At 39.8% G+C, this 15,564-nt stretch overlaps 2 protein-coding genes across 4 annotated transcripts in view; both read left to right on the forward strand.

Annotated features, from left to right (window-relative positions):
* The first annotated feature begins 2,570 nt into the window (after positions 1-2,570).
* On the forward strand, positions 2,571-10,031 carry hrh1 (histamine receptor H1). 2 transcript variants are annotated; one of them, XM_085275577.1, is made up of 2 exons: positions 2,571-2,808; positions 6,308-10,031. In XM_085275577.1, exon 2 carries the CDS (start codon positions 6,544-6,546, stop codon positions 8,194-8,196), a length of 1,653 nt encoding a protein of 550 aa, XP_085131703.1. In that variant the 5' UTR covers positions 2,571-2,808; positions 6,308-6,543; the 3' UTR covers positions 8,197-10,031. The 2 variants fall into 2 exon arrangements, with proteins under 2 accessions (XP_085131703.1, XP_085131702.1); XM_085275576.1 differs by having other exon boundaries at positions 2,571-2,804.
* Positions 10,032-12,401: 2,370 nt separating this feature from the next.
* atg7 (ATG7 autophagy related 7 homolog (S. cerevisiae)) overlaps positions 12,402-15,564 on the forward strand; it is a 58,033-nt gene continuing 54,870 nt past the window's right edge. The window contains exons 1-2 of one of the 2 annotated variants that reach the window (XM_085274284.1): positions 12,402-12,812; positions 15,151-15,352. In XM_085274284.1, the coding sequence (XP_085130410.1) occupies positions 15,181-15,352 (172 nt within the window). In that variant the 5' untranslated portion in view covers positions 12,402-12,812; positions 15,151-15,180. Of the gene's footprint in view, positions 12,813-14,041; positions 14,266-15,150; positions 15,353-15,564 lie in introns of those variants that run through there. The other variant, XM_085274285.1, reaches the window with a different exon arrangement.

A 15,564-nucleotide genomic window follows, 5' to 3' on the forward strand; every position in this document is an offset into this window, starting at 1 on the left:
AAAACCTAGACAAGAAACTTGGAAGCATGGCATGGCATGGACAACAGACGACCTGACAATCACACACTGAAAATAGAGGACTTAAATACACAGCAGGAGGTGATTAGGGGAAGTGGAGACACATGAGGAAACAGCTGGCACACATGAACATAATGACGTCACAGTGGGAGAGTAAAACTGAACATGATGAACACAGAACACCAGACCTCTTCACAATAAAACAGGAAACATAATGAGACATAGACATGACAACCCGAACTTGACAACGTAAGACACAGACATGAAACGCATGAAGAGCAGGGGAGATTTAACATGGTTGGAAACACGAGGGGAAAATAATAACTAGAAACACTTAGGCATAATAATACAAACTTGATAACATAAGACACGCAGCATGAAACACGAAGGGTGAGGGGAAGCTTAAATACAGGGGAAGAAAACACAAGGAGTCTAATAACCAAATGAACTTAGATAACCTAATGAACAAAATAAACTCAAACTCAAGAGACCCAGGACCATGACACACACAGCCTCAGGCTCTGTAAAGTGCATGCCAAAAGGGACCTGAACAGGTGCAAGATTTTCTATAATGGGTTTCCATATTCTGTGCATGTGGTACAGCATGCTGTTTGCTGTTCCACAAACAAAAGCTGGGTCATCACTACAGTGTTTCTGTAGCTTCAAGCTTATTTCAGGGATTTTGGTATCACTGAAAAAGAGCTACTGTTTTGGGGTTTGTTTGTTTTTTATTAATCTTGGCCCAAGCCTGCAGAGGAAAACACCTTTTGACCCTCTGCTGTTTCCTTACAGTCCAAATCTAGGAGCAGTCATCAGCTGCTCATCTGCTGCAGAGAGCATTCCCATATGTGATAGCAACAACTACAGGGTGAGGATCACCTTCTTTGATTTCTCAAGTGCATTTAATACGATTGAGCCACTGCTACTGAGAGGGAAACTACAGGAAATGTCATTATACATGTCCAGCATCTCATGGATTACTGACAGACAGTTGGCAGTATGTGAGATTGGGCAGCGCTCTATCTGATTTGGTGATGTGCAGTACAGGAGCTCCACTGGGGGGACTGTCCTGTCTCTGTCCTGTTCACCTTGTACCATGGCCCAATTCTAGGTCATGGCACCTACAAACATTTTGCAGTGGTTGGACCTGTTATTGATGGGCAAGGAGGGAGAGGACAGAGCACTAGGGAATTATTTTGTGGAGTAGTCTGGAGTGGTCTCCTCCTTAATGTAAAAATCACTGAGGTGGAAAGTGACTTTTGAAAGAAGAGGACAGCTGTTTTGTCTGTCCAGGGGCAGGGTGTTGATATGAAGGAGGCTGAACAAGTTGAACTGGAAGACCAACATAGAGGCTGCTGCAGAAAGTGGAAAAGTAGAATCTACAGCTTATGAAAAAGCTGAGATCCTTCAGCGTGTGCAGCAAAATGATGATTTTTGATCAGTCAGTTGTGGCATGTGCAGGGTGCTTTGCTGTGGTCTGACGGGGGAGCAGCATCAGAGCAGTCTGATTAGGAAGACTGCTCCATGAATCTGGCTTCAAACTTCAAACTGAAGTTGTGGAGAGGATAAATTGTTATTCATCAAAATCCTGACCACCCTCTGCATCATTTACTGGACAGTCAGCAGAAAATTGCACCGCAGCAATTTCCTAATGTTGTAAACCTGCTCAACATTTGGCAATAAACCCCTTTCTGATTCTGATTCTGAAAACCTTCTCTAGCAGGCTGATTCAGCTCCAGTTCCACAAGGACAGATACAGGAAATGTTTCATACCACATCAGCCTCCATTATATATCTGTCTCGCAGACAGGTATCTGCAGGATATTATGATTATCGTCATTTTGTGCAGTAGATATTATTTGTCATCATTTCAACTGCTGTAATAAAAATTGACCTAAATATGGTCTATGTAAAGTATTTCTCCTGGTATTATCTTCTCATCTACTGCACAAAATTAGCTCTGATGACTCAAGTTGCCTACAAGTAGTCTCACTGCTTGTGCAACCCCCCACCACACACACATGTACTTAATAATACTAATACAACCCACACCAAATCACTAATACAATTTTACAGTTACATTTAAACTTTTAAGTGTCTTCACTGGATCGTCTGACACCCAACCCGAGTTCAAGAGTTCAGGACACCCGCTTTTTCTCACAAATTTCCATTCTTGGCACACAGATCACGCAGTTTCGTCATTTCCTTTTCTGTTTTGTGATTGGAGGAATTTCTGACGTTATCATTGCCTCTTACGAGCGGTCTCTCATCCCTGCTGGTGATCCTTACTGATGTCCCATCATCTCTCCATTATGCTGAATGTTAATCATATGCACAATTGTAGCTTAAATGAGTGTTAGAAATGTAAAGACAAACAGGTGTTTCCGCACTCTGTCTGAAAACCGTAGTGTTTAGCATCCAGTGTCTTTTTAAAATCTCTTATCTCCAGATTTCGTGGTATAGCTCAATGGAAGTTGCTCACTGCGTCTTGTACAGTGAATCATGCACTGATTCATGCCGCTGCAAATTAAAGTGCGCCAGCTCATCCCGTTCAAGCAACAGGATATTTTTTATTGCAGGAGTAGGCTCTCCGCTGGAATATTATAGAAACTCCAAAGTTCATCAGAGGGAGAGAGAAAGAGAGCGCTGAGGAGAGAGTGGGGGGAAGGAAGCAGACGTTTTTCTTCGCAATCCCAACCTCTGCCCCTACAATCCTTTCCTGATTTTCACCGGGAATACACGCTGGAATACGAGGAATTTCTTTCAGATGCACCTCTACATCAATGGCAAGTATGAAACTGTCTACTTTCTCTCGCACTTAAGCCTAACTTATTTTTTTAAACCGTTTAACTTTTTACTTGTTTTAAGGCAACCGAGAAAAGCATTTTGTAGCACGACTATTCTTAGAAACTATACATGTTTGAGGCGGTGCTGTAAACCTAAACGTTTCCTGCTGCGGCTCAACAGGTGGTTCTTTGACGCCGACTTGTAGTATTATATACGAGAGCCATTTTTCAGTTTAATAGACGGGCTTCATTAGGTCTCACGGTTCATCGGTGTTATTATGAGATTAGACAGATAATCATATTGTGCAATTAGTACCGGATAAATCATCCTTTCCTTTTTTCTGTGACAAGAAGTGCGTTGCTCAAATGCAGAAAACGCGCAACAGGTTTATTTATGCCTCCTGTGGATTTCGTCAGCAATGAAGGTCCTAAATATTTGTGTTGTGGGGGCAGTTGTTGTATAAACAGGGGCTGTATACAGAGAGACGTGATTTGCAGTTATAGATAATGAGTCAGACTCAGGCAGAGATAATAAAAAAAAAAGCTTGCGAAATCATTCAAGTCACTCGAATGTATTCAATTAAATCACGTAACAAGAAGCTCACAATATGTCAGATAAGCTGTAAATGCAGTTATATGCATGCTCGCTTTTCCCCATTTTTCTGTATAGCTAGCAATTGGTCAGTGCGTTTTCTTGGTAATTTCTGTCTTAAAACTGCTTTTTCTCCTCTTGAGATATTACCCTGTCTGTGTCTGCGCTTGAGGAAATCATGTATAGACCTACCCTGAAGGCATAACACTTTAATTAAATCCACTTTATCCACCCATCCACACCAAAGCTCCACAGTTCATTTATTTGGAATCTAGATTTCTATTTTTTGTCGTAATAATTGTTCCAGTGTTGACTCATTTTAATATCAAATCATCAGTATGAGTCAATTTTCAGTGGACAACATCACTAAAACTTTCCAGCCCCGACTACTGTTATTTAACCAGTAAGATAAGTAGCCCACTAAAGTTTTTTTTTTATGTGTTTCTCCTGAGTGTGTGTCATCTTTGAGTAGGGCTGCCACGATTTGTCGACTAGTCACGATTACGTCGACTATCAAAATCGTCGACGACTGATTTAATAGTCGACGTGTCGTTTGAAGCTTTGTAAGATCGCAAAAGACGCAGGAATAATAGCAGGATTTAAGAGTGTAATAACGGACTGTAACAGAAGATGGCAGCACTGCATGTACAAGGATTCCAGCTGCCGTTAAACCCCGAAGAAGAAGTAGCTGTGTCCCAGAATTCATAGCGCGGCCCAGCTTAGTTTCCAACAATGGCGGTAGCTAGTTAGTTTTAATATTACTCTTATTATTCTTTCTGGGTCACAAAATAAACGTTTAACATATTTTCAGGCGAGAATGTAGCTGTGTAAACCTCAAATATCGGCTCAGTTTATCAGGACACCACATATTTTCAAAAGCGCTCCGACGTTTTCGGAGACGTCTGTTACCCACTAGCTCGATAGCTAGCCGGGGGCTGGGTCACTAGCTCCGTGAGAACACCGGACTCCCGGCAAATTGTTTTCAAACCCACCGCCGTCTTTCGCGACTCAGGTTAAATATATATGAGTCACTTAGATAAATTAAAAATGTTGTTGTTTGGCTTTTTTTTTTTTTTTTTAGTATTTTATTTGTTCCTGAGTAAATCGGTTTGGCTGAGATTAAAGTTATAGTTTTTACACAGCTGAATAAACGTCAAGCAGACAGCTGATTATCAGAAGTGTGAGATGCTGGAGAATATACCCCGGTGTCCTGTTATATTTTAGATAGCAAGGAGTTTATTAAACTTTACCGAAACAATCTGCAAATTTCATTAAAATTGAATAAACTATCATCTTGTCTTTATTTTTAGTTAGCACCTTAAAAGCTTAAAGCTGTAAGCTAATGATAGTTATATAAGCTGTAGTTTTACGTCCAGTGGATGATGATCTGATTAGTCGACTAATCGCAAAAATAATCGGTGACTAGTCGACTATCAAAATAATCGTTTGTGGCAGCCCTATCTTTGAGACACATACACAGATAGATTCCAGCACTGAAAGAGGAAGACCACAGAGAAAGAGTGAAAGAGGATATAATGAGGGTTGGTGTGACAGAGGAGGGATGTTAAGGATAGGATGAGGTGGAGGCTGATGACCCCTGAAGGACCAGCCGAAAGAAGGAAAAGATTAATATGTAGCTTTTGTTTTGTTTCCTCTGTACAGTACAATTCGATTTAAGTGAAATTGCATGATGATATTACCAAAATTACACAGATTAAATCATTTATTAGCACGGGAGTGCAGGGACCGCTGAAAAATGCAAAATGACATCTTTTATTTCACACATTAATCACAGAAAGACAAACAGAAATGTCACCTTCATCCATAGCAACAGGTTTATTTCAGTCTACTTTCTTAAAAATCAATATCCCAAACAGTTCAGATAAGTGCTTTTCCAGTACCATATTGATATGCTTTAATAAGTCATGCTGTGCTTTTCACATTCAAACATAGTATCAAGTGTAGTGTTGAATAGGCTTTTATCAATCCAAAGGTTCCATCATACAGCGCTGGCAGCATATTCATGGCTCCTTTCCGCCTATGACACAGTTTGTCTACTGTGTTGTTGAAGGGATTCGCCGCCCTCCCCTTGCGTAAGTGTGAAAGAAAGCCAGCTGGACAGTGAAAGAGATGGAATAAGGGAGGTTTTAGACTAATAATAATTCAAACCCAAACTGCAAAGGTGGAAAGATTACAGGAAACGTTTATCTGTGTATTGAAATATTGCATCATCACTGTATCTTCTTCACCTTATCTTTCTTCGGGCGGTTTTCTCAAGCTTTCCTGTGGTCATGTTTCAGCCATGTTCTTTGAATAATGATTTGTGTTTTTATTTTCAAGAGTAAAAGTGTTTAAAAACTCACAGTTAGCTTTCAAATGTCTTGTAGCTCTCTTCACGACTACACAGACACAGGTTGGTTCTTTGAAAGGGGCGTTTATTACTTGGACTTTCTCTTCTCCTTAGTTACACCATCGTCAATACGCCGTGAGAACTGGTTATATGAGTGAACAGTGCAAACACATTAGCAACTTTCCAGTACACATATTTAGTTCAAAAGTTAAACATAGACATTTTTAAAAAATGACAAAAACCTCGTTGACCGCTTGTCCTGAAAAGAGGTCTTTAAGTCTTTGTGTTGCTTTGCTTTCAATAAACCTTTAGCTTAGCAGCGCTTCATGAGAGACATCTGCTCACCTGCAGTCCATGAAAAGTCTTGAATACTCTCGCTAAGGTTGTTCTCGTGCAACATTAGTTCTTACACATTTCAAGTGAAGACATTTTTTAACCCTAAATTATATTCATGAAATTATGTAATCCATTATAAATCAATCATCCACATCATGAACTCTATACAGAACGTTGTTTAACAGCATTTACATGTCTAATCTTGCCATTTTTTGTGTTTTCCAGATGCTGTTACTTGGGGTTTACAACAAAATGGACCGTAGACTGTGGATAAACTGACCAGGGCTAGTGAAGGAATACACATTTTCCAGAGTGAAAGTCAACTTGTCCATTATCCATTGAGTGTAAACACACTGATTAAAACCTGCCGTTCCACACATGCCATGGTGTTTAGTTAAACAAGCACTGGATGAAAGCTTTCCAAAATGTGACAGGATCTAGAGGTGTCCATCTCACCTAACATGATGGAATCTAGTCTGTCACCTTCAGCAGACCCTCTACGCCACAATGCCAGCAGCTATGTAAACTTCAGCAACAACAGCTGGAGTGGACTCCGTGATGGTGACTCATTGAGGAACAATCAAACCCTGACCTTCCATGATCGCATCAACAGCGCCCTGCTGGGAGTTTTTCTGGGATTTCTTTCCCTTCTCACGATCATAATGAACCTGCTCGTACTGTATGCTGTGAAGAAAGAGAAGAGCCTCCACACTGTAGGGAACCTCTATATTGTTAGCCTCTCTGTGGCAGATCTCATTGTAGGGACCACGGTCATGCCTTTGAACTTGGTATATTTGCTGGAGGATGAATGGAAGCTGGGGCGGGCTGTCTGCCAGTTTTGGCTGATTATGGACTACGTGGCAAGCACAGCTTCAATTTTCAGCTTATTTATCCTCTGTTTGGATCGGTACCGCTCAGTGAGACAGCCGCTTAAGTACCTAAAATATCGAACACGGGGAAAAGCCAGTGTGATGATTTCTGGAGCCTGGCTGCTGTCCATGATGTGGATTATTCCTATTTTAGGATGGAGGTCTTTCACACACGTGGACCTCAAACCTGAAGAGGAAAATAAGTGTGACACAGATTTCCGTTTTGTCACGTGGTTTAAGGTCATTACCGCAGTCTTCAACTTCTACGTACCCTCTGTTTTGATGTTGTGGTTTTACACATATATCTATTTGGCAGTAAGACAACATCTACGGGACAGAGAGAGAATCATTCATCCAACTGATTCATTTGGAGAAAACGACAATGGACAAAATCCTCAAACCCCTGTGAAAAATGACTCCAAGTCACCTAAGAGGGAAAGTGAGGTTTTAATGAAAGGATCCAAAACAGAAAAACTGCTAGACCAGAATACTCTCGAACAGACAGATCCCCTTGAAGACGCTGATAAAAACAGTAAAACTGCTCTATCGAGAGCACACAGAAAAATTGGTGTAAAGTGCCAGCAGACGTCATTGCTTGCCATGACAACAAAAGGTCTCAGAATGGCACGAAAGACTAAAAGGTGCTCTTTGTCTCCTGAGGAGAAGCAACCAGACTGCGAGGTTCCCCAGAGCCAGCCATCGGCACCACAGGACGTGATTTGCTCAGGTGGAAATAATGAGAACAAACTTCAAGCGTCTTTAAACGAATGCCATGTGACAGTGCCAAACCCAGTGAGCGGAGTGTGCGATACCAACAAGGTATCAGACGTGCAGAGATACACATCTGTGCTCAGCAACAACTACGACCCCAGCCAAGCTCTACCTTGGGCCGAGGAAGGAGTAGAAGATGCCAAATTAGACGCGGATAATGAAATTACTCTGAGACAGGCGTGGCAAAAGTTCATTGACCAATCACGCCATCGCATCCACAGTCTGAGGATCCACAAAGAGCACAAAGCAGCCAAGCAGCTGGGCTTCATAATTGCTGCTTTCTTATTGTGTTGGATACCATACTTCATAGCTTTCATGGTCATGGCCTTCTGTAGAGAGTGCGTCCACCATGACCTGCACATGTTCACCATATGGCTGGGTTACATCAACTCTACTCTAAACCCTTTTATATACCCGCTCTGCAATGGAAACTTTAAACGGGTCTTTAAAAATATTCTTAACATTCCTTTGTGACTGTAAATGAGCAGAACACAATCGCAGGCGTCTAAATGTTGAGACAACAGCAGAATTAGCAAAAGGAAAAAATGTCTCATCAAGCGTTGACCAAAAAAGTGTGCTATTCCTTTTATGTTCCGCATTTTATTTTTATAAACACCAATTCTTTGGACTCAAGACTCAAGCTGAGGATAATATGTCAGTTTAATGTTATTTATTTTGTTTATGTTACACTAATTATAATAGTAATTATAATAATAATAATAGACTGTGTCACAGAAGAATTTGAGCTTAAAGTTTTGCTAAAAACTATGTAAAAATTGTATTTTGAAAAAAAATTTTTAATTGATTTTCTGTGCTAGGAATATACCATAAAACACATAATGTGAAATATGATTAATATTGTTTAAAAAAAAGAACAAGGAGAAGATTTTCTCTGAAAATGACAACCACATTGTGAGTCATTCTCCTTCTTATTATTTAAACAGAGTACGAGACTTTAGATGCATCTTGGTGCTTGGTACTAGTGATCGAGGAAGGGCTGAATTATGATACCTACTGTCTTTATTTTTTATGTTTTTTTAATTAAGAATGGCAACTCTAAACAAGCACATTCAGTCACCTACACTCCCTTAAAGAAAACCTCTGAACTTGTTCTACCTGTTCGTGCTTTGACATCTATTTCCTGCCATTAAGTCTAATAGGTTAATATATTGAATTGAAAGCCTTTATTGTCATTATACATAGTATAACGAAATTGGAAATATATGAGCAAAAACCTGATTATGAAGACAAAACTACTACCAGAACAAACTATTTGTCACAGTCACAGTCTTCTTTCGAACTGCAGAAAGGTTTTGTTTCTCTCCTAGATGGGAATAAGTTGCTTATCTGTTATAAGGTGTAGCACGTCGCTACACGTCATTAGCCAAAGAGTGTCGAAAATGATTCAAAAATGCTGCAGCACATTATAAATCTGAGACTTCTTTAATGGATTTGTGTCAGTATTTTGTAACAAACGCATTCAAGTGCATCCAGGCTATACACAGAGCTTCATGGTGCAACTCTTTCTCCCAGTAACTCCCGTGTTAGCTATGCTAGAAGCTTCCTTGTAAAAAGAAAATAAGGATAAATGGAATTAAGGACATTTCCTTACACTGTTACTTTTTGCACAGTGTCACTTCAGATTTTATGGGGGGCAGGGACAAAGAACTGAATTTCATATTTTAATATGTGAATCATAGTGTCTGAAATAATGTTGTAATGAGCGTGGCAATGTTGTGAGTCACTGTGCAGTCAAATCAAACAAATCAGAGGAGGCTGAAATTGAGCTGGAAGAGGTGATGATGGGAAGACGGATGTGTGTGACTGCACTTCTCATTAAAAACAAGACAAAGGGGAAGAAAATTTCATTTTATATGCTGTTTCTCTGTTGCTTGAAAAGGTTCTGCAAAGAGCTTCCCCTGAGGTAACTCTTTGTAATGAATATTATGTCCCACTGAATGTTTTGCTGTTTGTGTGTGTGTGTTTTTTGTTGTTTTTTTTAAAAAAGTAGTTTGGATACTTTTATGTCAAAGTGAAGTTGCTGCCTATGCGCTTTTAATGCTGGGTGTCTCATGTTGAGGGCAAAGTTTTTGAATAATGCTTATAATGATCACCAGAGTATGATTAAAACCTGTGGGTGTGTTCTGGTTTATATTCTGTTTTTTGTTATCGGTGTCTTGTAAGCCTATTTAGGCTGGCATATTATTTCATGCATGATACAGTAATGAAATAAAATTGAAGTCAATCTGAAAGAAAAAAAATTGATGACATTTAATGTCCTGTTTATGATGTACACCTAAAACTAAAAATAAAACGTTCTAATGTGCTAGTCCTTCAAGCCTCACGTCATTAACACTATTAACTTCAAACTGTTCTTCTAATTTTATTTTGTCATTAGTTTGAGGTGCTGACTTTGGCAAGAACATTTATGTGAAATGCTGAACACATGACCTAATTAACCTGGGACAAAACCCAATGCCCATGCTGCAGCAAGATTCCATCAAATGTACCCATTGGTCACTTTATTAAGTACACCTGTTCAACTACAGCTTTTCAAACCAATCATCTGAATGGGGAAGAAAGGTTATTTAAGTGACCTTCAATGCGGCATGGTTGTTGGTGACAGACAAGCAGAGTGTTTCAGAAACTGTTGATCTGCTGAGAGTTTCCCACACAGCCATCTCTAGGGCTTACAGAGAACGGTTCGAAAAAGAGAAAATATCCAGCAAAAGGCAGTTCTCTGGAAGAAAATGCCAGGTTGTTTTCACAGATCGGGGTGAATAGCCAGACTGCAGCAGTAACTTAGATAATCATTTGTTACAACCAAGGTATGCAGAAAGGCATCTCTGATTGTACATGTTGAATCTTGAAGCAGATGCATTTCTGCATTTCGTTGCCCTGTACCTGTGCATGTGCAATGACAATAAAGTTGAATTCTATTCTATTCTATTCTATTCTATGGGCTACAGCAGTAAAAGACCACAACAGGCGCCAGTGCTTCCAGCTAAGAACAGGAAACTGAGCTACAGTTCACAAAGGTTCATCTATAATGGACAAGCGGAGACTGGAAAAACACTGGCTACTCTGCTGAGTCTCAGTTTCTCCTGCAATGTTGAGATAGTTTACCTAATTTTGCCTAAACAAGATGATAGATAGAGCCATCCTGCCTTGTATGAGTGATTCAACCTGCTGGTGATGTAATGATGAAGGGATATTTTTTTGGCACAGTTTAGGTCCTGTAGTACCAAGTGAAGATCCTTTAAATGAGCACTGTGTAAATGCCACCGCCTACCCGAGTAATGTTGCTGACCATGTCCATCCCTATATGACCACAGTGTAGCCATCTTCTTTTTAAGCCATATTGGGGAATTTTAGCATTTTTTTAGCAAATTATGATGCACATATACTGTCAATTAATACATTCATATTTTCTCCTGTGCAAAATGGAGAAATAGCTCTAGAAAAAAAGACAAGAACTCTATTTCTCATAATATAGTGCCACTTAATTGTCTTTGTGGCAGTTTCAATAATATTCACCAAAATCTGCAAAGCTTGTGACTTACCAGCATAAATATTTCATTTAACTTTTCAGTGTGCTGAAACTGTTATATTTCCTCTCTTGTATGGGACGTATAACAAGGACATTTTCAACAATATGCCAATGTCCCTCATCCCCTCTCTCTTAATAACCCAGCACGGGCATCATTCATGAGTTTCTATGGCGTGTTTCTCAGGTTACTTGTACTAAAATAAGAACTGTTTTTCATTTAATCTGTAATCTTTAAACTGGAATGGACTCCATGGTACAGATCTGAAAATCTCAATTCAGTTTTACCTCATAGTTTACTGTAATAAACCAGTTTGTGTTGAAGGTCTGAATCAGAAAAACATACACATGCTTTCATCAAAAATTGAAACCTGGAGCGGTCTTATCCAAGCGAGAAAAATCAGAAAAAAAGAAATTCAATTATTAATACTAACACATATATCTCACCTTACAATAATTAAACCATGAGCTGTTGAAGAGGGAAAACTCAGCCTGTATGAGTAGGAGCAGTTTTATATCAGTCAAGCTTTTTTTTAAAGATTAGTTAAGAGCAACACAACTTGACACAGTCTGCATCTGCATGAGCATCACTGTGAGATGTTTCCTTGTTTCATTAAACCAGTTAACACAGCTCACACAATGTCCCTGAACTTACCCTGTTGAAGATTTCCACTGTAAACATGTACTCCATCTAACAAACTGAGTACTTTCAAAGCATTTTATGCTTTCCTTGAACCGCTAGTCTCATCTGCTACTTCAGAGTGTTCTTGTGTTTAAATGATAAGGTACAAGGAAACCTTGAGCACTTGTACTTTCGTTCCTGTGTTTTCCTTCAGGAAGGATTCAAGAGCTCAGTGGCTTTTACATGTGGTAATAGCTGTTCCATGTAGAACAAGCTATTTAAAAAAGGGGGGTGCTATTATTACATGCTGTCCTTCACAGTGCAGGGGCTACCACTGGATATTGTGGTTGTCATCCAGGGAAATACAAAATACAAAGAGGTGACACTTTGTGGGCTTCATATTATTTTAGATGGATTTTCTCAGTTTGTTTTAGCCTCCTGGCCAAAACATGACATCTTTTAATTTATATCGTGCGTTTTTGTACAGCAGCACAGTTTTGCGACGGTCCCTAACCCTGTTTCCGTACGGTCCGCCGCTCACATACAGCTAATTTCTGGTGAAAACTGAAGTCATAATTGAGCCCAAAAGTAGGAGCAGAAGTAGCTTTACCGGTTTCACCACTATTATGTTGCGTTTGTAATTTCACAAGCTAAAACCGGCGTTCATTACAAACGCTTCAGCCTCTGTAGCAGTCTCCGAAATGAAAAGAAACGGCGCCTACAGGTTTTTGTCCGTTTTCTCCTGCTTTATCGTCTGCGCGTTCTTGTTTATGTTTTGGTTCTTTGTATTTTACTCAATGGTGCTTGCACCATAAAGACAAGAAACCGTAGCAAGTAAGCTAAAGCTTACCCACACTGCACTGCTTTATTTACAAGACTCGCGATCACATGATCTCCTTCACCAGGAAGTAAGGTTTTATGGTAAGTGCACAAGTCCTGTTACACGTTAACGTATAAACATGTATGTATCTGTCTGAAGCGGACATAAATTGTCTGTGTTGTGATGCATGGATGTCTTATTTTATGATTTATTTCCATGAGAATTTTCGTCGCGTTAAAAAGCGCTTGAAGTGCTAAAGCTGCTGGGTTTCATTGTGTGGTCTCTATTAAGCTGACTTTACTTCTCAGCAAGAGAAAACAGTTAAAGACACGAAAAAAAGTAAACGTAGAATTTAATCATTAACATGCCAAGACTGACAGCCATTAAATGCTTAGTCTTGAAGGTTTGGCGCTCATTATTTAACCAGAGTTTAGGCTCTCTTTGCAGCTGAGCTGGTCAAAAATATTTTAAAATCCTTTATCTTTTCATGGATTATGCACGTGGATGGGATACAGGAAAGGAAACACGAATCCTCTTTTTTTCTTTTTTAAATGTCCAGTTTATTGTTCATGTAGCTTGCCATCACATATGGAGTTATTTGTGACAGATATACAGTACCAAGAGTTAAAGAGAATTTTTATAAGATGGGACTGAGACCACCCACACATCATAGCGTCTTGTATGGTTTGAAGATTGTGGTGCTGACAAAAAGACGGTTGAGCTGAAAATGTTCAAATCTTGTTGGGATTGACCAAAGTGGACACGGTTAGAAATCAGTGTATCAGAAGTTTAACGGTGTGGAGGTAAAGTTAGAGAGCCAAGGCTGAGGTGGTTTGGACGTGCAGAATAGTAATAGAGGATGGACAAAGGATGTTGAATATAGAGACGCCAGGGAGGAGGAAAAGACGAAGACCTCAGAGAAGATTCACTGATGAAGTGAACAACTGGGACACCAAATGAGCCCTGGCATATTTGGTCCAGGCGGCTGACTATGATCAGTTAATAAATAAATAAATGTTTATGCTTTATTTTTGTTTAACCACGTTGGTACACTTGTTGTTGGGTTAGGAAGTCTTTGTTGTGCTTTAGTGCAGCATGGCACAATTAAAAGCTACCCTTTAGCTATTAGCAGTGGCTTTTGGTCATTGATGGTGGGTTATTTTACTTGAATGTCTCCCTTGATAATCATGTCCTTCCATTTATTTCCTTACCATATTATTTACACCTTCCCCGCTCTCTTGTTGGAACTGCTCTCCCTCCTCCATCATTTCTCCATGGCTAGTGCTGGAAACAGGAGCAGTACTGTGACTGTGAGAGCTTTATAGTAGTGGTTGCTGGTACTGCTGTTGACAGTGCAGTTTCTAATATGTATATAAACATTTTGCTGCATATATGCCTAGTTTCTTTTTCTTTTTCTCTCTTGGCTTTTCACTGACACCTTTTTTTTGTGCTTTTGTTTTTCCATCTGTGTCTGTAGGAGAGGGATGGTTGCGTTAAAAGATTATATTCGTCTATCCAGGATTACTAATAAAAATTGTCCACTGGACTAAAATGGTAAATGGTCTGTATTTGTATAGCGCTTTACTTAGTCACTAAGGACCCCAAAGTACTTTACACTACTAGTGTCAGTGTTTGTAGTGCCAGTGCACCATGGCAGGTGGCCTGTATGATTATAGCAACAAAGAAAAAAAATTATATTGACCCACCAGGAAAAAGCCTAATATGCATTACCAGTCCAGCCCTAGTAGTGAAGGAGGATTTACAAAGGGTTGGTGTGACTGAGTCGAATGCTAGGGGCAGGGTGAGAAGGAGGCAGATGATCTGCTGTGGTGACCCCAAAGGGAGCAGCTGAAAGAAGAAAAAGACAACTGATAATAGTGTGATTTTTTTTTTCCTTCATTTGCATGTGTGGCAGATACTTTCACATATCAAAAGCACATATAGTTACATCTCTGATATCTTGGGCGATGTACTCATCGAGTAATTTTAAACCTGGCTGAGTAATAAGCTTATTCAAATCACATTCTTCACTGGGTTGTCAATTAAACAGCAGCATTGGAAATTTAGGGCTCAGCAGATAATGAACTGATTATTATGTGATCAGCAGGAGCTCCTGATTTAGGCATCCACTAATCACAGGGCTCCACCAACATGTGTGAGTGATTTTGGGCAAGACATTGAACCCCAAGTTACTCCTGATGGGCAGGCCAGCTCCTTGCAAGGGAGTTTTCCCATAATTGTTGTGCGAGTGTGAACTGGTAATTGAGGCACTCCAAAGTCATAAAACCGTATACAAGTGCAGCTTTTATTCTGTGCTTTTATTCAGACTGTTTACTTCAACAGTGCGAGAGTTACTTTTACTACTCTTTGTGTATCTAAGTCATAAGTTATTATAGTGCCTGCAAGTGCTTCATAGCCGTCTGCTGTTTTATTTCACAGCTTGTTGAACGTGCCGCTCTGTGAAGTGTAATGGCATCTGACATCAGTGAGGCATCGCCGTCCACTGCAGAACTTAAGCTGCAGTTTGCTCCTTTCAGCAGCGCTCTGGAAGCAGGCTTTTGGCATGAGCTTACTCAGAAGAAACTCAATGACTACAGATTGGATGAGAGTCCCAAATGTATCAAAGGATACTATTACAATGGTGAGTATTCTGATGGCATGGTTTCAATAAAAGATCAGTTCAATTCAATTGTATTCATATAGCGCTAAATCATAACAAGTTGCCTCAAGGCACTTTATATTGTAAGATAAAGACCCTACAATAATAGAGAGAAACCCCGACAATCAAACTGCCCCCTATGATGAAGTACATGGCGCCAGTGGGAAGGAAAAACTCCCTTTTAACAGGAAGAA

This window comes from Mchenga conophoros, linkage group LG5, assembly GCF_057382185.1.
Source record: "Mchenga conophoros isolate Kocher_MC1m ecotype Shallow Benthic linkage group LG5, M_conophoros_male_GT1.1, whole genome shotgun sequence".
Classification (NCBI taxonomy): domain Eukaryota; kingdom Metazoa; phylum Chordata; class Actinopteri; order Cichliformes; family Cichlidae; genus Mchenga; species Mchenga conophoros.

Excerpts from the sequence above, each read along its gene's own strand:
- hrh1 (XM_085275577.1), top strand. The coding sequence starts at position 6,544 with ATGATGGAATCTAGTCTGTCACCTTCAGCAGACCCTCTACGCCACAAT.